Raw genomic sequence first — 21,300 nt, 5'->3', positions numbered from 1 at the left:
CGGGCAGGAAGTTCCTCCTCCCGGGCCGGGCCGGGCCGGGCCGCTGCCGGCGGAGGCGGTGGCGGTGCAATGCGCACCGGGAGCACCGGCGGGGGCGGCCGCGCCGGCTCAGCTCGGGAGCCGCCAGCCCGGGGCCGCGGCAGCCCGCGCCGGCTCCGGGACGGGCCCCGGTGCCGGGAGGGCGATGGCACGGGCGCTGCTCCTCGCCCTGGGGCTGCTGCTGCTCGCCGCCGCTCCCGGGGCGCGCGGGCGAGGCGCAGGTGAGCGGGGACCGGGAACCGGGGACCGGGCGCGGCGGGGTCCGGAGGCGGGCACCGGGCTCTCTGCCTCCTCCTCCTCATCATCATCATCGTCATCTTCCTCTTCCTTCTCCTCATCTTCCTCCTCCTCCTCCTCCCCCCGCTACCCGGGAGCTGCCATACGCGGGGGGCTCGGCGTTGTCCGGGCCGGGGGTGGGGGGGGCTCGTCCCGGTCGGGACCGGCTGCCGCGTCACCTCCTCGGCCGTGTGGCCCCGGCCGGGGCCGGGCCGTCCGTCTGTCCCGCCGTCCGTCTGTCCCTCCCCCGCCAGCCCTCCCGGGGGGGCTCCCCGAAGTCTCCGCTCGGTGCCAGTGGGCGCTCGGCATCGCTCGGGGACCGCCAGCCCCCGGGGACAAGGGGGGCCGTGGCGAAAGGGAAAGGCTCCCGTGGGACCGGGACACGGGGGTGGCTGTCGCAATCTCGGGGGATTTTGGGGACAACGCCACGGCCCGGGCGCGGAGGGGTCCAGCCCTCGCCCGGGGTGTCGGGGCGGTGGGGATGGGGGCGTGCAGGTGTCCTGCCGTGGCCCCAGCTGCTCCGGCCCCAGGCCGTGCCCGGAGCCCTCTCGGAGGGTGGGGAAGCGTCGTGGGGAGCTGCAGGGGCGAGGGACACTGAGTCAGCTGGGGCCAGGCCTCCCCGGTCCCCGAGCGGGTTGTACGGGGCGGCTCGGTGCTGGCGGCTGACGTAAGAGCTGGCAGGAGACCCCAGGAAACCCATCCCACCCGGCCCAGGGCGTGCTGCGACGCGGGGCCGCAAGCTCCCTCGTGCCCCCATGTGCCACGTCCCGGCTGCAGGTGCCACGTCCCGGCACCTCCAAGGCTTGGTGCCCTGGTCCCTTGGGACCAGTGATGCTCGGGGGCTTCACCCAGTGGCAAGCCTGGAGCTGCTGGGGTGAGCCTGGGAACCCTGGCTCCTTTTCTCCACCCCAAATCTCCTGCCCGTGCCGTGTGGGGACGGACGGACTGTGCTGGGTGACCGAGCTGTGACAGTGGCTCTGGGCCCTGCGCAGGTGACAGCTGGCAGCAGCACCGTGCAGGGCTGGGACACTACTGGCACGTGACGCCACGGGTCCTGCGGGGTGACCGGCCGCTCCGCTTGGAGGAGGCGATGCAGGTGAGCCCCTGCCGCGTCCCTGGGGTGCCCGTGCCACGTGGGTGTTTGCCTGGCTCGTGACAGCGGGACTGCGGCGGGGTGGGGGATGCCTGTGGCCTCGCCACATCCCCCTGCACCCTTCCTGGTGCAGGAAACCCAGCATCCGAGTGCCCCCGACCCCAAATCCCCCAAGAGACCGAGCACCTGGAGCCTCTGGGCGCAGCTGCTCAGCCCCGAGGTCAGCGGGGAAGGGTCCGGTGGGGTGGGGGAACAGCAAATCCCCTCCCCACTCCTCTCCTCTCCCGGTGCTGGGAGGGACCCTACCGGGTCCTGGCACCCACCGTGCGCCCAGCACCCCTCCTGGCCGGGGCGGAAGGGCCCAGCCCGCCCCGTGGCCGTTGGGAGTCTCTCCAGCGTTTCCGCCGCCGCACCAGGCAGGAAGCGAGGGGAGCGGCCGGGGGGGGCTGGGGGTGGTGGCGGCAGCTCCGTCCGATCCGACACCCCCGTCCCCGCACAATGAGCTGCCGAGGGAGGGACGCTTCCTGCGCGGCGTGCGGGCGGGGGCCAGGGAGTGCAGGGGGATCCCTTCCGCCCCTCCCTGGTGGGCACGCGCCAGGCTCAGGCGGGTCCCCGGCCCTGCTGGCACCCAGCTGGGGGCTGAGGCGTTTTGGAGGGCACATAGGAATGGGGTGGGATGAATGGGAATGGGTCCTTGGGGTGGGGGTCCCGCTGTGACCGCTGCCTGTCGCAGGGGGGGTTCCCCAGCCGGCTGCAGGTGGTGCTGGAGCTGGAGGGAACGCAGCTGGTGCTGGAGCTGGAGCAAAACTGGTGAGGTGGGGGCTGGCTGGGGCAGGGCAGGGGTGGGAGGAGTGGGGTGGAGGTCCCGTGGGCCCTGTCTCCATCTGTGGTTCGTGTGGGGTGGGGGTCCTGTATCCACTGAGGAGGGCGCAGGGTGAGGGATCCAAGGGCTCCATCCCCATCCGTGACGCGTGTGGGTGAGGGTCCCGTCTACTTCCACGGTGTGTGCAGGGTGGGGGTCCCGTGAGCCCCGTCCCCATCTGTGATCCACACGGGATGGGGGGCTGGGGTTGTCTTCGTCCATGGACTCAGAGCAGGATGGGGGGGGAGACCCCGGGGGCCCTGTCGGTGGTTTGCTGGGAGCAGGGCGAGCTGGGGGACCCTGACTCGGGGCTGACACGCTCCTTTGGCAGGGATCTGGTGCTGGGCACCGGGGCGCTGCTCTACTACCTGCCCAACGGCACGCGGGTGGTGCAGGAGGCCAGCAGGCAGGTAGGACCTGAATGCCCTGCGTCCCTGAGCCCCCCCCGTCCCCAGAGGGCCTCCAGCACGGGGCCAGCTCTTAACCCCCACTCTGCTGCAGGAGCACTGCTGCTACAGGGGGAACGTAAGGGGTTTCCCCAGCTCCTGGGCCAGCCTCTGTGCCTGCTCCGGCCTCAGGTGAGCCCCCAACCCCGGTGGTCCCTGAGCCCGGGTCGTGCCGTGCCGCTGACACCTTGTTCCCTCTTTGCAGTGGCCATTTCCGAGTGGCAGAGAACAGGAGCTACGGGCTGGAGCCGGACGCCAGCGGCCCCCCGGGGAGCCACATCGCTTACCGGCTGCGGGAGGTCCGGCTGGCACCGCGGGCCTGTGGGCAGGGCCCCCCGGAGCCTCCCCGGGTGGAGGTGGAGACGGAGCCACCCCGGCTGCAAAGGGTAAGGTGGCTCTGGGGTCCTCCCCCACCAGAGCGGGGTCCCCTCGCTGGTGCCCTGACCCATTTTTGTCCCCCAGGGCAAGCGGTCGACGGCGGAGCAGCGGTTCGTGGAGCTGGTGATGGTGCTGGACCACGCCGCGGTGAGTGCAGGGCGGGTGGGCGCCCTGTGCCGGGGGCTGCCCCCTCCCCTGCTGATGCCCTTCCCTGCGCCCGCAGTTCCAGAACTACCCCGACCTGAAACGTGCCCGCACCCGGACCCTGGAAATCGCCAACCAGGTGGACACGGTGAGTCGATGCGGGGACCCCGCCACGCCGTCCGTCTGTCCTTGTGTCATCCCCTCGCTGCCGCGGGGGTCCCTGACCCCCCTGCGCGCACCCCAGTTCTTCCAGCCGCTGGGCGTGCGGGTGGCCTTGGTGGCGGTGGAGGTCTGGAGCGAGGGCGACAGGTTCGAGGTGGGGCGCAGTGCCCGGGCCACGCTGGAGCGGTTCCTGCGGTGGCGCCAGGAGGAGCTGCTGCCCCGGCTGCCCCACGACAACGCGCAGCTCCTCACGTGAGTGATGGGGACGGGGACAAGGGGACGGGGACAGGGGCAGGGCACGCAGGCGGTGTCAGCCCTGCTGAGGCTCCTGCTCTCTCCCCAGGGGCTCCAGCTTTGACGACGTCGCGGTGGGGATGTCGGTCCAAGCCTCCATGTGCTCGTCCACGCGCTCCGGGGGGGTCAGCATGGTCAGTACCCCCATGTCCCTCTGTCCCCCTGCTGCCCCCCCGCCCTGAGCCCCTCCTGTCCCACAGGACTACTCGGTCAGCGTCCTCGTCATCGCCTCCACTGTGGCCCATCAGCTGGGGCACAGCCTGGGCATGGGCCACGACGGCGTCGGGCGTTTCTGTGAGTGCAGCAACCTCTACCACGACCACGGCTGCATCATGGACTTGCCCACGGGGTGAGGGCCCCAAGGGGGACTCCGGGGAGGGGAGTGGGAGGGTGGCCGGTGACCCCCTGCCCTCCTCACTGTCCCTTCTGCATCCCTGCAGGCTCACACCCGGCTTGAGCTTCAGCAACTGCAGCCAGCGGGACCTGGAGCGCAGCCTGGAGCAGGGGCTGGGCTGGTGCCTCTTCAACGTGCCCGAGCCCCAGCGGCTGGCCGAGAGCCCCCGCTGCGGGAACCGCTTCCTGGAGCCGGGCGAGGGCTGCGACTGCGGCCTCAGTCTGGTACGGGGCTGTGGGGGGCACCAGCTGAGCCCCAGCTGCCCTTGCCCTGGCTTAAATCTGTACCCAGGAGCTGTGCGTCCCGGCCCCGCTGTGGGGCTGGGGTGGCAGCGGGGGGGTCCCACCGTGTGCTCACCTCAGTCCCTGTGCCCGCAGGAGTGCACCGACCCCTGCTGCAACAGCAGCACCTGCCAGCTGGTGCCCGGAGCGCAGTGTGCCACGGGGGACACCTGCTGCCACGACTGCCAGGTGCCAGGGGAGGGGTCCGGGACCACCACCCACCTCCCAGCCCCTCCGCAGGGCTGGTTTTCTTGGGGTGCCACCCCCGGAGGCGCAGTGGGATCCCTGCCCGTCTGACTTTGCCCCTGTGCAGCTGCGCCGTGCGGGACATCTGTGCCGGGAGCCTCTGGGGGAGTGCGACCTGCCCGAGTTCTGCGACGGGGTCTCGCCGCACTGCCCACCCAACGCCTTCCTGCAGGACGGGCAGCCCTGCGCTGGGGGGCGGGCGCGCTGCTACGGCGGCGCCTGTGCCACCTACGAGGGGCAGTGCCAGCAGCTCCTGGGGCCAGGTACGGCGGGGACGGCGCGGGGACGGCGGCCTGGTGTGGGGGGCTTGGGCTCACTTCTTCCTGCCGCAGGTGCCAGCCCTGTCTCCAGCTCCTGCATGGCCTCTCTGAATGCGAAAGCGGACGAACGTGGGCACTGCGGGCAGCTCCCCAATGGCTCCTACGTCGCCTGTGCCCAGCAGTGAGTGCTGTCCCCATTTTCACTGTCCCCATCCTTGTTGTCTGTGCCCCTGACCCTCGGTCCCCACAGGGATGCTGGCTGCGGGAGGCTGCAGTGCCGGCGTGGCGGTGCCCGTGGGGGCCGAGCGGAGGGCTCCTGCCGGGGGACCGTGCTGCCCGGGGTCGAGGACGTGAGCGATGCAGCCATGGTGCTGCCCGGCACAGCCTGCGGCCCCGGGAAGGTGAGCGTGAGGGCTGCGGGGGGGTGCCGGGGGTGTTCTCCGTGCGCACGGGTCCTGACGCCGTGTCCCACCGCAGGTGTGCCTCCAGCACCAGTGCCAGGACGTCTCGGTGCTGGGCGACCAGCAGTGCCGGAGCAAGTGCCACGGGCACGGGGTGAGCTGTGGGCCTGGAGGGGACGCGGGGGCTGCCAGCAGCTGGGGACTGAGGCTTGGTGTCACCCACCCAGGTGTGCAACAACCACGGCCACTGCCACTGTGAGCCGGGCTGGGCGCCCCCCACCTGCGAGAGCCCCGGAGCTGGGGGCAGCCAGGACAGCGGCCCCGCCGCCACGCTGGAGCGAGGTGAGGGCACGAGCTCGGGGAGGGAGCAGCGGGGAGGAGAATGGGGCTTTGTGCGGCCCGAGGCGGCGCGGGGCACAGCCGGGCACTGACGTGTGGCTCTCGGCAGGGGGGAGCGCCCTGCCCACCGCCCTGCTGCTGAGCGCGCTGCTGGGGCTGGCGCTGGTGTTGGGGCTGTGCTGCGCGCGCCGCGCCGGGCTGCACAAGCACCTCTGCCAGCTGGGCAAGGGGACGTCGTGCCAGTACAGGTGAGCGCCGGGGGTAAGCACCGGGGGCGGCCGCCCAGCCGTGGCCGTGCACACACACGCGCGTGTGGCTGCGCGTCGTGGGGCTGCCTGCGTGCATGTGGGCACGCGCGTGCGGCCGTGGGGAGGAGCGGGGCACGTGGGCTTGCATGAGCGTGTCCGTGAGCAGGTAACCGAGCCGTGTCTGTGCGCGTCCCCCCCCAGTGCAAGTAGCGGACCCCGTCGCACTTCGTCGTCCCGTGTCACTGCGGTTCCTCCCCCCCTGCCGCCACCCTGCCGCCACCCTGCCCTCCCCACCTCTCCACCGCGCTGCAGGCGAGCCCCGGCCCCCCCGGGCTGAGCCCCGACTCTTCTCCCCACAGCGCTGAGACCCGGGTCCGATTCCTGGGTCCAGAAGCCCCAGACGGCTGGAGCGGGTAACGTCACTGCCGGAGCCTGGGCCTGGGGGCTGTCCCTGAGCCGTCCTGCTTCGCAAGGCATCCGGTGCTGCGATCTTCCCCTGGCAGTGCCCTTGGGGTGTGGGGACGGCCCCGGGCTCGGGGGCGCAGGGTGTCGCATCCTCTGGTGCCGAGGGGTTCGTTTCTCTTCGGCTTCTGCTTGGTGTTGGTGTCGCTTGGTTGCCGTGCGGGGTCCCCCCAAGGGCCAGGAGCGAGCGGGGCCTGATCCTGCCTCTCCCCTGCAGGATCTCGCAGCCGGAGCCCCCCTTGGCCGGGCAGGGCCCCCCGCAGCGCCCCCGGCCCCCGCAGTGGCGCCAGGCCACGGAGCTGCAGGTCATGCACAGCAGCAAGGTGAGAGGCGGGGGGCTGCGGGGGGGGGGATTGGGGACGTCACCCTGGGGAGGGGGCTGCCGTTGCCGTGGTTATGGGCTGTGCTGCCAGCCTGCAGTGTGGTTGCCTTGGGTACCGGGGTTTTGTACGGCTGTTGCTGAGGAGATGCCCGGCGGGGAGCAGCTCGGAGCGTCCCCGCTGACCGCAGCCTCCTGGGGCTGCGTGCTTCGGCTCCGTGACACCCTGAGCCTGGCGCAGCCCCGGACCGCTGTCCCGGTGTCCCTGTGCCCGGCACGCTGGCGCTGTGCCCATGGGGGCTGTAGGCAGGGACCCCGTGCACGGTCCCACAGCCTGGGGTCCGTGCCTGGCCGGGGGCTGCGGTGGCCACCGTGGAGCGGGGCTGAGCCCCGGATCCCCCTGCTTGATGGTGGGGTGGGGGGGTCTCTGCTTTGCTGGTTCGGGGGGGGGGGGGTCTCCGCATGCTGCACGGCTTGCACGAGCCCCGTGCACGGCTGCATGGCGCGCCTGCCCTCCGCCGCCTCTCTCTTTCTGCAGCCGGCTGTCCCGGCCCGGCCCGATCCGCCTGCGCGGCCTCTCCCGCCCGACCCTCTAACCAAGGCCTCCCAGGTAACACCCTGGCTGGGGTGGGGGTCCCCGGGCCCCCCCTTCTCTCTGCCCTCCTGCCACTGCTGCATGCGTCTGTGCAAGACCTCAGGGGCTCAGCCTCATGGGCAGAGGCTGGGCTCAGCACCCAGGTGGTCTGCGCCCCCCTCCCTGCGCCCACCGCCCCCAGGGGCTGGCACCCCCATGCCCTGACACCCCCACCACCCTTTACGCCCACCCAGCCCCTACCTCGGAGCCCTGCCCTGGAGGCTCAGCCCTGCACCCCTACCCCCCACCCTGCTCCCCAGGCTGCGCTCACCGTCCCTGCTCTTTCTGCCCAGGCCCCCCCCTCGGACAGGCCGCCCCCCCCCACCCGCCCACTGCCTGCGGACCCCGTGGCGCCAGGCACTCAGGTAACGGCAGCACGGCGGCACCCGGCAGGACAGCGGCCCCCTGCTCCCGCTGGGGCAGGGGAGGTGGTTTGGCCCCCCCAGCCTCCCGGGGGGGGTCGCTCTGTGCCAGAGCTTTGATGCCCCCGTTCCCCCGCAGCCCCCAGGTCCTGCCAAGCCCCCCCCGCCTCGCCGGCCACTGCCCTCGGACCCCCCGGGGCCTTCACTGCCGTGCAGCGAGACCCCCCCTGGCCACCCCCACGTCACCGTCATCCCTTCCAGGTGAGTGGGGGGGGGGGGCAGGATTTTTATTTGGGGAGGGGGGGGCAAACTGAGGGGCTGCAGGCAGTTATGGGGGGGCAGTAGGGCCTGTAGTAGTGGGGGGAGCAGTAGGGACTGTAGCAGGGGGGGCTGCAGGGACTGTAGTGTTGGGGGGCTGTAGGAACTATGGGGGGAACTGGAGGCTGTTATGGGGTGGGGTGTAGGGACTATAGTGGGGGGGGCTGTAGGGGGTTATAGTGGGGGGGCTGCAGGGACTATAGTGTGTGTGGGGGCTGTAGGGGGAGCTGTAGGGACTCTGGGGGGGTCTGTAGAGGGGGCGGTGGGGGGGCCTGCAGGGACTATAGTGTGTATGGGGGGGCTGTAGGGGCTATAAGAGGGGGGCTGTAGGGGCTATAAGAGGGGGGCTGCAGGGACTTCGGGGGGGACCGGGGGCTCAGGGGCTGAAGGCGGTGAGGTGCAGCTGGAGACCGCAGCGGGGCACAAGGGGTGCTCGGGGGGGCCCCTTGCCGCCGCCCCCCCCCCTCAGCGCCCCTCTCCCCTCCCCAGGCCGGCGCCGCCGCCGCCGCCCGCGGGCGCCCCCCGGGAGGCCTGAGCGGGGCCGGGACCGCCGCTGGAGCCGCCGGGCCGGGCCGCGGGGGAGGGCCTCGCCCCCCCGGGGCCGCGCCGCCCGCTTGTCGCCGCCGGGCCAATAAAGGGGCCGTGAGCCTGCCTCCGTGCTGCCTCCGGGGCCGGGGCACCGGGAGGGGGCCGGGGAACGGCACCGGGGGGCGCCGGGACTACAGCTCCCGGCAGCACTCGCGGCGCTCGCCGGAACCGCCGCCGCTACCGGAAAGGGCTCGGGGGCCGCCAGCGCCGCCTGGCGGGGGGGAGCGGGGGGGGGGGCACCGGGGCGGCCTCACGGGGCGGCTGCAGCGCGGGGGGGGGCCGTCGGTGTTCCTCTGGGTCCCCCCGCGCTTCTGGGGGGCCGTGGGGGGGTTGAAGGGGTGGGGGGGGGCAGGCAGGGCCCGGAGAGGGCCTCGGGGGTCTGCACGGGGGGAGGGGTCGGGGGGGCACCCCCAGACACTCGGCCCTGAGGCCCGTGGTGCGGCTTTGTGCCCCCGGGGGGAGCGGAGGGACGGGGGGCAGCAGCAGGAGGGACCCCCTGAACCTCGAGGGGGTCACCCCGGCCCCCCCTCCCCGGGCTGTAGCCCCAAAACCCGGCCGCACCCACTGAGAGAGGGGGCGTCCCGCTCTCCTGAGCCCCCCCCCGGAGCACCATGTCCAGCTCTGGGTCCCCAGCACGAGGCGGACGTGGGGCTGGTGAGGCCCGAGGAGGCCGCGAGGCTGCTCAGGGGCTGCAGCACCTCTGCTGCGGGGCCAGGCTGGGAGCTGGGGGGGGTCGGCCTGGGGAAGGCTCCGGGGAGGCCCCCCTGCAGCCTTTCCATACACAAAGGGGGGGTGTGAGGAGCCAGGGGGGCTTTGAGCTCCCCGCCACCCCAACCCGTCCCATGGGTCTGCGAGATGCCCTGGGCACGCAGACACAGGTGTGAGCAGGAGCTGACCCGCGTGTGCAAACCCACGTACGGGAGCTGGCCCAGGGATGCACACGGGTGCAGGAGCTGCAACGTGCACAGACACACGTGTGCAGGAGCAGCCCATGTGCAGACGTGTGCAAGGCCAGCCCACGTGCAGACACACACATGTGCAAGGCCAGCCCATGTGCGAACACATGCGTGTGCAAGACCAGCCCATGTGCAGGCACACGTGTAAGAGCAGCCCATGTGCAGATATGTGTAAGAGCAGCCCACGTGCAGGCACACGCGTGTGCAGGAGCTGCCCCGGGTGCAGGACCAGCACCGGACCCCACTGGGCGAGCAGCACCGGGTGCTGGTGGCCCCCGGCTCCCACTGCACTTGGCTGCAGCCAGGGTGCCCCAGGCCACTGGTACCGGTGCTGGGTGGGGACCGGTTCTGGGCCCTTCTGGTCAGCGCTGGTCTCAGTGCAGTCAGTACTGGGAGAACTGGGAGAGTCCATCAGGGCTGTGAGGGGCGTGGGGATGCCAGGTCAGTACCAGGGATGCCAGGCCGGTGCTAGGGTGGAGGTCCCAGTCCTGACAAGTACTGAGGATGCTGGGGGCGGTGGTCCCAGTCCTTATCAGTACCAGGGAAGCCGGGCCAGTGCTGGGGGCAGCAGTCCCAGTCGGTACCGGGGATGCTGGGCCGGTGCCAGTCAGTACTGGGGATGCCGAGCCCATCCTGGGGGCGGTGGTCCCAGTCCCGATCGGTACCGGGGATGCCGGGGGCGGTGGTCCCAGTCCTGACCGGTACCAGGGAAGCCGGGCCAGTGCTGGGGGCAGCAGTCCCAGTCGGTACCGGGGATGCTGGGCCGGTGCCAGTCGGTACTGGGGATGCCGAGCCCGTCCTGGGGGCGGTGGTCCCAGCCCCAGTCGGTACCGGGAATGCCAAGCCGGTGCCGGCTGCGGTGGTCCCAGTCCCGATCGGTACCGGGAATGCCAGGGGTGGCGGTCCCAGCCCCAGTCGGTACCGGGGATGCCAGGCCGGTGCCGGCTGCGGTGGTTCCAGTCCCGATCAGTACCGGGGATGCCGGGGGCGGCGGTCCCAGTCCGGATCGGTTCCGGGGATGCCGTGCCGGTGGCGGGGTGCCGGTGCCGCCCCCCCTCTCCAAAGGGTTAATGGCACTCGGGGAAGTTGCCGGGCGGCGGCGCAGCGCGGATTGGCCCGAAGTTGGCGGGGCGGGGCGGGCCTGGCCGGGCCGGGCCGGGCCGGGCCGGGCCGCCCCCGGCCCCCGCCCCCGGCCGCCGCCGCCGCCGCCGCCCCCCGCCCGCCGCCGGCGGAGCCATGCGCCCCGCGCCGCTGCTCGGGCTCCTGCTCTGGGCGCCGCTGCTCTGGGCACCGCCGCCGCCGGTGCGCGGCCTCCGACACGGCGTCCACTGGAACGGGAGCAACCCCAGGTAGCGCCGCCGCACCGGGGCGGCCCGGGCCGCCCGCCTTTGTGTGCGCCGGGCGGCGCGGCCGAGCCCGGGCGAGGCACCGGGAGCGGCACCGGGAGCGGCACCGGGAGCGGCGCCGGCCCCGAGCCCGCGCGGCGCGGCCGGTGCTCGGCACCTGGGCACGGGGCGGCCCCGCCGCCGTGCGAAGCCGGGGCCGCGCCGACGGGAGGGTCGCGGTACCGGGGCGGCGGGACCCCAGGGCGAGGCGGAGCCGGCGGGCACCGAGCCACCGGGCATCCCCGGTGGGCGCCGAGCCCCGGCTGGCACCGAGCCGCTGAGTCCTTCGGGCGGCACTGAGCCACGGGGCACCTCGGGGTGCCACCGAGCCCCGGGTGCCACCGAGCCCCGGGTGCCACCGAGCCATCGGGCACCTGGGGGTGCCACCAAGCCCCGGGCGGCACTGAGCCATCAGGCACCTCCAGTGGCACCAAGACCCAGGTGGCACCAAGCCATCGGGCACCTCCGGTGGCACCGGGCACTCCCAGGTGACAGCAAGCCTTTGGGCACCACCGGCTGACACCGAGCCCCGGGTGGTACCAAGCCAGTGGGCACCCCCAGGTGAAAGGGAGCTGGTGGGCACCCCTGGGTGGCACCGTGCCCCCGATGGCATTGGGCATCCTTTGCTGGCACCGAGCCCCTGGTGGCAGCGAGCCCTGGGTGTCCCCAGCCTGCCAGCCGCCCCTGGGCAGCACCAAGCCCCCCACCCTTGGGGGGGCATCCTCGGGTGGCACCAAACTGGTCACCCGCTCTGGGCATCGTGCTGGTGGGCACCGAGCCCAGCATTCCCCCCCTGGCTGGGGGTGCCGCCCGCGTCTCTGCCATCATCCCTGGGCTGGGGTCCAGCCCCGCACTCGCCTCAAACCCATCCCTCCCTCCCGGCCTCCTCCATTTTAGGCATTTGCAGGCTCGGGGCTGCTCTGGGCACTGGAGGAGGGGGGAGTGCAGGGCGCAGGGTCGGAGCGCTGTGCTGGGGGCCCTGGAGCCTTGCTCCCCCGTGGGGGGCTCGTGCCTGTGGAGCCAGGCTGGGGCAGGTGGGCGCACACCCGAGCGGGGCTGGGGGCACCACCTCGGGTGTGGGGAGCCGTGGATGCAGGAGGCGGGACCCAAAGCCCACAGGCGCCCTGTGATGGAGGAGGGGGGTTGCTCAGCACGGGGCTGGGGTGCTGAGCACCCATCTGCAGGGTCAGGGTGTGGGCCCTGGCCCCCGGGAGCCCTCAGCCCTGCCTGGGCTCGTCCCGGCCAGCGTAGCCCAGCAGGAGCAGCCTGGCTGATGCTCTGAGTCAGCTGGGAGCCCACGCCTGGTCCTGTCCTCGAAGAGCCCCCGGCTTGGGGGGGGCTCACAGAGGCCTGAGCCTCCCAGCCCCGACAGCGCTGCCGGCCCGGTGATTAATGCGCCGGTCTCTGCCACAGCTGCCAAAAATCTGCGCCTGGTGTAAACACTGCTCCGGCTGGGCATGGGGGCAGGAGAAGGGGGCCGCTGCTGGCCGGGGGGGCTCCCCGCTGGCCCTGCTGGGCCAGAAGTAGCCCCAGAGATGGGGCAGCACGGCTGGGTTGGCTGCAGCAAGTGGGCGATGGGAGCCCTGGGCTGTGCTGGTCCCCACATCCATCCCGCCCCATCAGGCTGGTAAAGGGTGCAGGGGAGCACCCAGTCCCAGGTGCTGGCTCCACGTCCCCACCCTTGTCCCCATCGCTGCGAGCAGCCAGGGTGCTGAGCCTCGGGAGTCCCCCGTCCCACCGCGGCTCTGCCAGCACGGCCAGGGCTCTGCCTGCTGCCAGCTCGACACCCAGCCCAGTGCTTGCCCCTGCTGCAGCAGGATCCGGCCGACTGGGAGACGTGGGTGCAGGGTGGGGGCTGCCACCCTACTGGGGTGGGGATGGGGGAGAGGGACTCCTGCTGCACCTCCCGCCCCGGGCTGGCAGGACCGAGCATGTGCACACGTGTGTGCATGTCTGCATGTGTGTGCACACGTGTGTGTCTGCAGAGGTGTCTGCTCCACCCCGGCCTGGCTGCACAAGCTGTTTGCACAGGCGTGAGCTCATGCCGCGTCGGTGCGTGCCTGCCTGCGCAGGTACCTGGGCTGTGCCCCCTCCCCTGCCCGTCCCCGGGCTGGGTTTGCACAGCTGGGGGAGCCCCTCTTTGGGGCCCGAGCCCCCCCGCCAACCCCAGCAGCTGCCCCATTGCAAGGCCGGCAGCGCTCGGGGCCACCCCCCGTCGGGGTGTCACCGCCGATCAGCGCTGGGGGCTGTGAGGCTGCTGCCTGGGGCGAGGGGCTTTGTGCCCCGGCCCCTGGCCCCGGCCCGCGTGGCCGGGCTCCTGCAGGCCAGCCCCGGCCCCCCAGCTGCAGCCGCTGAGCCCATTCAGCTCCATCGGGCTGCAGCTAATCGGAGCTGATGCCTGTTTGTTTGGAGAGGCCGGGTGCCCGGTAGCTGTTTCAACAAAAGCCTGGCCACCCGCTCTGCTGGGGTGAGGAAGGGGCCGAGCAGAGCAGCATGGGGTGGGGGGCGTCTCTCCTGGACCCCCGGCGCCCGCTCCCCAGCTCCTCCCTGCCTGGCAGGTTCCTGCGGGACGACTACTCCATCCAGGTGTCCATCAATGACTACCTGGACATCTACTGCCCGCACTACGAGGGGGCTGTGCCCGCCGGCCGGGCAGAGACGTTCACGCTCTTCATGGTGGACCGGGAGGGCTACCGCGGCTGCTACGAGACCCCCGGGGCCTTCAAACGCTGGGAGTGCAACCAGCCCCAGGCGCCCTTCGGGCCCGTCCGCTTCTCGGAGAAGATCCAGCGCTTCACCCCCTTTTCGCTCGGCTTTGAGTTCCAGCCGGGGGAGACCTACTACTACATCTGTGAGTGCCCGTGCTGGGGGCCTGGGGCACCCCCGGGGCTCTGGGTGCACCCAGGTCGGGGTGCGTGGGGGCTGGCGTGCGCTGGGGGGCTGCATGTGGTTGTAGCGGGGTGCAGCAGGGGTCGGGGTGCAGCCGGGCTTGGGGTGCACTGGCGGTCTGGCTGCCCCCAGGGCTGGGGTGCCTGGGGGGTACCAGCTGTGCCTGGGGTCTGGGTGCAATTGGGGTTGTGGCGCAATGGAGGTGTGGGTGCAATGGGTCGGAGTGCACTGGGGGTCTGGGTGCCATGGGTCGGGGTGCACTGGGGGTCTGGGTGCCATGGGTCGGGGTGCACTGGGGGTCTGGCTGCAATGGGTCGGGGCGCACTGGGGGTCTGGCTGCACCCGTGCAACCAGGATTGGGGCACGTGGGCAGGTTGGGGTGTAGCAGTGGTCTGCATGGAACCGGGGTTGGAGCACGCGGAGGGGCAGGATGCAATCAGGGTTGAGGAGAATTGGGGGGGGGGGCGTTGTCTGAATGCGCCCAGGGGTCTGGATGTGATCAGGATTGGGGCACACGGGAGGGTGCAGTGATTGCACCTGGGGCTGCGCATGCAAGCGGGGTTGGGGGGGGCTCCAGCTGTACCTAGAGCTCTGGCTGCATGAGGGATCAGGGCACGGGGGGGGGGGAGGTCTGGGTGCCCCCCGGGGGGGGGTGCACGATGACTTTGGATGCAGCCAGAGGTTCAGGAGGGGTGTGGGGGGCATCTGGGTGCCCCCGGGGGCGAGGCGCACGGAGAAGCGGGGCTGTGCGGGGGGGGGTCTGGTGGGGGGGGGATTCACGCCCCACATTCGGCCGGGAGGGGGCGCGCCAGGCCCGGCTCTGGCCCGGCCCGGCCCGTCGGGGAGCCCCGGGGCTCCCGTCCAGGGCGGCGGTGCCGGTGCCGGTGCCGGTGCCCGCGGCAGCTGCTGTGTCCCCTCTGCCCAGCCGTGCCCAGCCCCGAGAGCGCCGGGCGCTGCCTGAAGCTGCGCGTCTCCGTCTGCTGCAGAGCCACCAGTGAGTCCTCGGGGGGGGCTGCTGGGGGGCACCGGTTTGCACTGGGGCTTGGGGAGGCGCGCGCTGGTGCCGGGGGGACGCCGGCTCTCTGACGCCTTCTGGGTTTGTTCCAGCACCGGAGCCGGTGACGGAGGTTCCCAACTCCCAGCCCCGCGGGCGAGGGGCCCCCGAGGGTGAGTACGAGGTGGGGTTGGGATGGGGGCCCCCCCGGGCCGCCTCGCGCTGACCTCTGCTCCTGCCCTTGCAGACGCGGGGACGCCCCGGGACACCGCGGCCCCGGCCCTGCAGCAGCGCCGTGCCCAGTGCCTGGCTCTTACGCTCCTCGCCCTGCTCTGGATCTGACCCCGCGGCGCTGCCCGCGGCGGGGACACGGGCTCCTCCGCCACGCTGGCCGCTTGCAAACGTTTTTCTCCTGCCACTGTCCCACCGAGCCCGTGGGGCAGCCCTGGGCCACGACTCTCCTGCCAACCCCCTGCCGAGCTGAGCTGGGGGCCAGGGGCTCCCGGCTGGAAGGTGAGGGGGTCCTGGGGGTCTCCCCGGGCCAGACAGCTCTGCAGCCCCTGGAGCTTTGCCCCTCGGCCGTGCCGCAGCGTCTCCTGATGGCGCTTTCTCCTTCCTAGGGGCCTTGCTTCCCTGCCAGCATCCCCGCACGCCGGCCCCGACAGCCACCCTGCCCCGGCGCTGTGGGCTCCCTGCAGCTCCTTGGACACCTGCTCTGCCCCAGGGCCGTCTCCTCATCTTGTGCCTTCCCCCATGGACCCCCTGCTGCGGGGGGCCGGGGACCCCCAAGCCCTGGAGCAGGGCGACAGCTCCTCCGGGCGCTGGATGGAGGCAGGCGCCCGGCCCCTCCGCTCGCCTTGTCCTCCAGCGAGGACACCGATCTGTCTTCTGCGAAGACGCCCTCCTCCTCCGTGCGGTTCCAGTCCGTGCGGCTTGGTTTTAACCCCTGGTAGTGACTGAGCCGAGTAATACAGTATTTGCAAGACCGCCGTGCCCTCGGGCTCTGCGCCCCCGTCCCAAGCGCGGTCCCTGTCCCCGCGGGATGCTGGGGTGTCCGTCTCGCAGCCCTCGCTGCAACCTTTCAGGCTGGGGGGGGGTTTAATTGCAGCGATTGATATTGAGACGTCAGCTCATGTGACAGGGAGAGCTTTAATTACAGATCAGCCGCCTGCAATTAGTGCCTGGTGGCAGGGCCCGGCGCCGGCACCTGCAGAGGGGCAGGGGCGAGGGGGTGGCAGAGCGGGGGTCGCTCACCCGCAGCCCCAGGCCGAGCGCGCTGGTCCTGATCCCTGCCCTTAGCTGGGCTCAGACGCAGCTCCTTGGCCTGTCCGTACCCACCCTGCGCCCCCCAGCCCTGCGGCAGCACCTGGGGGGCCGGCACGCTCCTGCCATCCGCTCCCTGCGGCGCCCAGGCAGGAGCAGCGCTCACGTATGCCCTGCAAAAAGCCCATGAAATGGATTTATCCCCGGGAGCCGGCGCCCTCCTCGCGGCACAGCTCTACCCGGCGTTAAGAGGCCCCCCCCCCTCCTCGCCCTGCGCTTAAATGAGGCAATTAGGCTCTGCCGTGCAAGGCGGGGGGCTGCGTGCGGCTGCAGAGCCCTGCAGCAGCCCCTTCACACAGCCAGACCCGTGGAGCCCTCCCCACCCGGCTCTGGGGGTGCCACCCTTCTCCACTGGGGCACCCATGGGTGATTTCGTGGCGCAGCGGGGCCCAGCACCGGACCAGCAGCATCCTGCTTTGTCTGCCGAGCAAGCGGCGCTCGGGGAGGCATCGGGATGCAGCTCCTGGCCCCCCGCCCCATGGGTGCAGCCCCCGATGTGGGGCTGAACCCCAGCCTTGGGGGGGGGGGGGTGCCTTGGGGGCAGCCGGGCCCAGCCACCCCCATTCCCGGCGCAGGCGTTGCGTTGCGGCCTCCTGCCGCAGTGGTGCCGGGCACGTCAGACAGGTTTTATGGCTTCTCGAGAGAAACTGCTGGGCGAGAGGCTGAGCGAAAGCAGCGGCCGCCGCCGCGCCCCTCCCTCGAGCCGCTGCGCCCGCCGCACCCTGCGCCAGGGGGGCCCCCGTGCCCCCCCCGGGGCTCGGTGGGGCAATGGGGCCTGGCCGTGCCGTGGGGACGGGGTGGCTGGAGGGGGACATGCGCTGAAGGACCCCCGTGTGGGGATGCTGGGGGTCCTGTGCCCTCTGGGAATCCCCTTGCAGAGGTGCTGGGGGTGGGGTGTGTCCCAAGGGACCCCCCCAGTGTGTGGATAGTGGGGGGGGTGCCCCGAGGATGCCCTGTGTGGGGATGCCAGGGGTTTCTCAGCCCTAAGGACCCCCCCCGTATGGCTGCTGGAGGATCGGTACCTTAAGGCACCCTATGTGGGGATGTTGGGAGGGGGGGCCTATGCCCCAAGGGACCCAAAATGGGGGTGCTGGTCAGGGAAATGCCCCAAGAGACCCCCCCCATGAGGGCATGCTGGGGGTACTCTGCCCTGTGGGACCCCCATGCAGGGGCGCCATGTCCCAGGGGATCCCATGCAGGGATTCTGGGGGGGGTCTGTGCCCTGCAGCACCTCAGTGTGGGGATGGTGGTGTCTGTGCCCCAAGGGACCCCTGCGCAGGGATGCCAGGGTCTGTGCCCCCCCCCAGGGCAGCCCATCTCACCACCCCAGCACCCCAACCCCAGCCCGCTGGGACTTTCCTGGGTGATGCCAGGGGGTCCTTGTGGCCCCAGGGGGACACCCCCCAGTGGGTCCCGTGCCCCGCACCCCTGAGTGGTTGGGCCCCGTCCTTGAGCGCGGGTTGCTTGGTATGCTGGAGCCACCGCCGGCTTCAAATCCCATCGACTTCCAATGAGCAATGCCATCAATAAAAGCTAATTGATGGCACGGCCGCTCCAAATCAGATTCCCCGTCCCCTGAATCGAATTGATGGCTCCGCGCCCCGCAGCCAGCCGCGGCAGAAATTGAATCTATTAAAGGAATAGGCTCCATTATCCCTTCCCTTCCGTCTCGCAACCCCCCCGCCCCAGGGCTCCCTCCAAATGCCAGCCCCCCCTGCCACCCGCGCCAGTGCCAGCCGGGATATTTGGGTGCCAGGGTCCCCCGTGGGGAGGGTGAGCAGGGCCGTGGGGTGAGGGTGCTCCGTGGGCTGCCTGGGTCCCGCTACCCCTGCTCCAGCCCGTGGGGTACCGGGGCTGGTGCTTGGGGTGGATCTGTGCCCCTGAGCCCCGTAGGACAGGGGCTGTGGGGTGCGCATCGGGACGGGTCCAGGACCAACCTCGGGGCCCTGCGGTGCTCCCCGGCTGGGCGGCAGTGCCACAGCCCCGCTGTGAGGAACTTGGCTCCCGGGGGGGGCAGTGTCCTGCTCCTGGGTGCTCCCACCCAGCCTCCAGGACAGGAGACCCGATGCACCCCGACACCCCTCAACAGCCTGGGAGGAGGCCAAGCACCGCAGCTGTCCCAGGGGGGCAGCAGCAGGGCACAAAGGGCTGGAAGTGGGGCCCGGCAGCACCCCAAAGGCATCAAAGGGAAGAGCGTGCTCCCCCCCCCCCCCAGACATACAAGGGGCTCATCCCTGCCAGTCTCCCATGGGCGCAGGGCAGTGGCTGCAGACCCCACCCCGGGAGCTGCTGAGAGCATCCCGGAGATGGGAAATGGCTCCGTGTCACCATGGAAACGGGGCCACCGGATTGCCATGCCGAGGGGACAGGCACGTGCGGAGCCCCACGGAGCGCAGCACCGGGCAAGCCGGGCACCGAGCACCGGGCACCAGCCCCACGCCCCCAGCTGCGACCTCCCCAGCACCCTTTGGCCACGCCACAGAGCCCATCTCCTGCTCCTGCATCACCCACGGCAGCAGGATGCCACCCCAGCAGGACGTCACCCCAGCAGGATGCCACCCTGGCAGGATGTCCCCCCGGCATGATGCTGCTCCAGCCGGGCAGCTCTGCACCGCTGCAGCCGGGTGCTCAGCGCCGGGCACGCGGGGCTGGAGCCGGCTGTTCCCCGAGCAGCCGTCTGATGATGCGCATCGTCAAGGTTATAATTTAGCAAAACACTCAGCAGGGGCTTTGGAGGGAGCCGGCCCGCGCCAGCTAATTATCCAGAGCCGCACGCACCGAGCCCACGCCTGTCATAGCAATGAGGGTGTGTGTGTGTGTGTGCGCACCGGGCTGGTGGGTGTGCACGCCGCTTTGCACCAGCGCAGCACACACGTTGCACAGGGCAGGGGCCGCTGCATCCCAGCCCGCATCACGTGGGACCCGGGCAGGGAGCTGGGTGGGCAGCATGGCCATGCAGGGCTGGGGCAGGCTCAGCGTTCCCCTGTCCCCGTTTTTCCTTGCTTTCTCCTTGCTTGGAACAGCTGAGCCCCCACCGGGCGATGCACAGTGACACCCCCCCCCCCCCCCCCCCACACACACACACTGTGCTGCCCCCCTCCAGCTCCATCCTGGGCCCAGCACGCCGGGGCGGACGCTTCGTCCTGCACCCGCTGGGGAGCTTTTTTCCGCGTCTCCTCCAGCCAATTCCTGCTGACGGGGTCGGAGCAGAGGGCACCGCTGCTTATCTCCGCTGGCCCGCCGCCAGGGCAGCAGCCAGCACAGCGGGGAGAGCGTGCGTGAGCTCGGGGCGTGCGCTCGCCACCCCGTGCACCCGCCGGGTTTGCACACCCAGGCAAACGCCGCCGGCATGCGCCTCTGCTCCACTCCGCTGCCAGACGTCCGTCTCCATCTGCCCGTGTCCTGTCCTGTCCGCCCCCCCAGCCCGCTGTAATCCCGGCGGACGATAATCCTGCCGTGCCCGAGCAGGACGGGCAGGAGCTGTCCTTGCGGCGCGATTCAGCTGCCGGCTTTGTCGGTGCCTGCCATCACCTGCTGCATACTAAGGGCCCTCGGTGCTGGAGCTGCCTCTGCCACACCTGGGGTCCCCATGGCAGGGACCCCTGCCCGGCTCCCCGGGGACAGGGCTGGTGGCTCGCAGTGGCGCCAGGGAGCACAGGCAGAGCCTGCAGTGTGGGATTTGCCCCATCAGGATCTGAGCAGGGCACGGGGCAGGGCTCCCCCCCCCCAGGTTTTAAGCATCCCATCCTCTCGCTCCTAATTGGTTTTAAATGGAGCCGAGTCCATCCTGGGAATCTCCGGCTGGCACCCGCCCAGCTGGCAGGGGGACAGCGGAGCCGCAGCTCACCCAGCACTCAGCGACGTGTCTGAGAGGAAGATCAGGAAAATAAGGGGTTGGTGCGAATGATACGGCGTCAACCCCCGGCGTGCTGCGTCCCCAGAGACAGCTGGAAGGGGCGGCCAGGGCTGGGCTGGGGCTCGTGCTCCTGCACCAAGGGCAGCATCGCCCATGGGTGCGCTGTGCCTGGGGTGGGTGCTGCGATGGTTGGCGTGGGGGCCAGCTGCCCGGACGCCCAGGGTTCACTGCAGTGTTAGCAAGGCTAGGTCATGCAGCGGGTGCACAGCCTCGCTGCCCCATCCAGCACTTCCTCACTGCCCCATCCGCCCCCTCCATGCACGCTTCTGGCTGCTGCCAGGTGCTGGTCCTTCGTGGAAAGCAGGGCCTGCGCAGAGCCCGCCGGTGATGGCTGGAGGGAGACCCCTGCAGCTGGTGGCGAGGCAGGGTGGGGAGGAGGTTCTGCCCATCCTGTTACCCCAAACCCCCTGCCCGTCTGGGCGGGATGGGGGCCCTGTGCTGAGGGCTGAGCTGCACAAATGATGGCCGGGCACAGGGCGGAGGTGCTGGGGCTGGCAGGCTCCTCTCCATGGCTCCCTGCCAGCCTGCGCAGGGGTCCCTTGTCGTGCCAATGGCCCCGGCGCAGGAGCCCTGCAGTGCCTCTGTGCCTGTTCCCCGTGTTCATTGATCCGCTCCATGCTCCTTTGATCGTCAAGCTGCTAACGAGCTTCCCTGGCAAAGACCTCATCAGCTGTGCGAGAGCCCTGTGCTGCCCAGCCAGCACTGCTGGGCACAGAGCTGACGTGCCCGGCCCCATTCCAGCATCCCAGCACCCCCAGTGTGTGGGGTGGCTCCCCAGCTCCATGCAGGGCCCCAGCCGAAGACGGGGACGAGGACAGGGACGGGGACAGGCTGGTCCCCCTGTCTGGCAGGAGTGTGCCTTGGCCGGCCCGTGGCCAGAAGCACTTGCAGCAGGAAGCGGATCGATGCGCTGAATTATTTAGCGAGCGAGCGCGTGGTGCTTGCGCGACGGCAACACCCCGTGCGGCGGCGGGGGCGCGGGGCCAGGCTCGCACCCGGAGCACGGGAGCCCAAACACACACACGGGCTGGAGGGGGCAGACAGACACCCTGCTGGGGTGCTCTGGGCTCCCCCGGGTGGCACTGGGCACCCCGCTCCCCAACAGCTCTCTGTCCCCAGGCGGTGCCACCAGCACCCCAGGGGTGTCCCCAGCAGGGCACCAGCTGCTGGGCTGGGCAGGGCTCACAGCGCCCGGCGGAGGGGCCATCCCTTTTCCTCGGGGCCCCAGCTGGGCTGCCACATTTGGTAGGCGAGCACTGATCTATCGCCACCCTCGCCCCGCACGGCGCGC

General features: G+C 71.4%; 1 protein-coding gene across 8 annotated transcripts; it reads left to right on the top strand.

Moving 5' to 3' along the window:
• The first annotated feature begins 6 nt into the window (after positions 1-6).
• ADAM15 (ADAM metallopeptidase domain 15) lies at positions 7-15,757 on the top strand. 8 transcript variants are annotated; one of them, XM_083813594.1, is made up of 30 exons: positions 7-260; positions 1,308-1,411; positions 1,542-1,628; positions 2,142-2,218; positions 2,602-2,680; positions 2,772-2,848; positions 2,922-3,102; positions 3,179-3,241; positions 3,318-3,386; positions 3,483-3,652; positions 3,744-3,828; positions 3,895-4,043; positions 4,135-4,312; positions 4,466-4,558; positions 4,683-4,878; positions 4,948-5,056; positions 5,126-5,276; positions 5,353-5,430; positions 5,504-5,618; positions 5,725-5,863; positions 6,223-6,276; positions 6,543-6,648; positions 7,183-7,254; positions 7,572-7,643; positions 7,780-7,901; positions 13,446-13,738; positions 14,702-14,770; positions 14,884-14,943; positions 15,018-15,283; positions 15,391-15,757. In XM_083813594.1, the coding sequence occupies exons 1-29, from the start codon at positions 185-187 to the stop codon at positions 15,110-15,112; spliced, it is 3,219 nt and encodes a 1,072-aa protein (XP_083669720.1). In that variant the 5' UTR covers positions 7-184; the 3' UTR covers positions 15,113-15,283; positions 15,391-15,757. The 8 variants fall into 8 exon arrangements, with proteins under 8 accessions (XP_083669720.1, XP_083669717.1, XP_083669713.1 ...); XM_083813587.1 differs by lacking the exons at positions 13,446-13,738; positions 14,702-14,770; positions 14,884-14,943; positions 15,018-15,283; positions 15,391-15,757 and adding an exon at positions 8,448-8,609 and having other exon boundaries at positions 10-260; XM_083813588.1 differs by lacking the exons at positions 6,223-6,276; positions 13,446-13,738; positions 14,702-14,770; ... (1 more) ...; positions 15,018-15,283; positions 15,391-15,757 and adding an exon at positions 8,448-8,609 and having other exon boundaries at positions 11-260.
• Positions 15,758-21,300: the final 5,543 nt, after the last annotated feature.

This window comes from Anser anser (assembly GCF_964211835.1).
Source record: "Anser anser genome assembly, chromosome: 28".
Classification (NCBI taxonomy): domain Eukaryota; kingdom Metazoa; phylum Chordata; class Aves; order Anseriformes; family Anatidae; genus Anser; species Anser anser.
This window is presented reverse-complemented; position numbering and strand designations above follow the sequence as displayed.

Coding starts and splice junctions, on each gene's coding strand:
- ADAM15 (XM_083813594.1), top strand. CDS start 185: ATGGCACGGGCGCTGCTCCTCGCCCTGGGGCTGCTGCTGCTCGCCGCC. Junction 1,629..2,141: donor CGCAGCTGCTCAGCCCCGAG/GTCAGCGGGGAA, acceptor TGCCTGTCGCAG/GGGGGGTTCCCCAGCCGGCT. Junction 4,879..4,947: donor CCAGCAGCTCCTGGGGCCAG/GTACGGCGGGGA, acceptor TTCCTGCCGCAG/GTGCCAGCCCTGTCTCCAGC.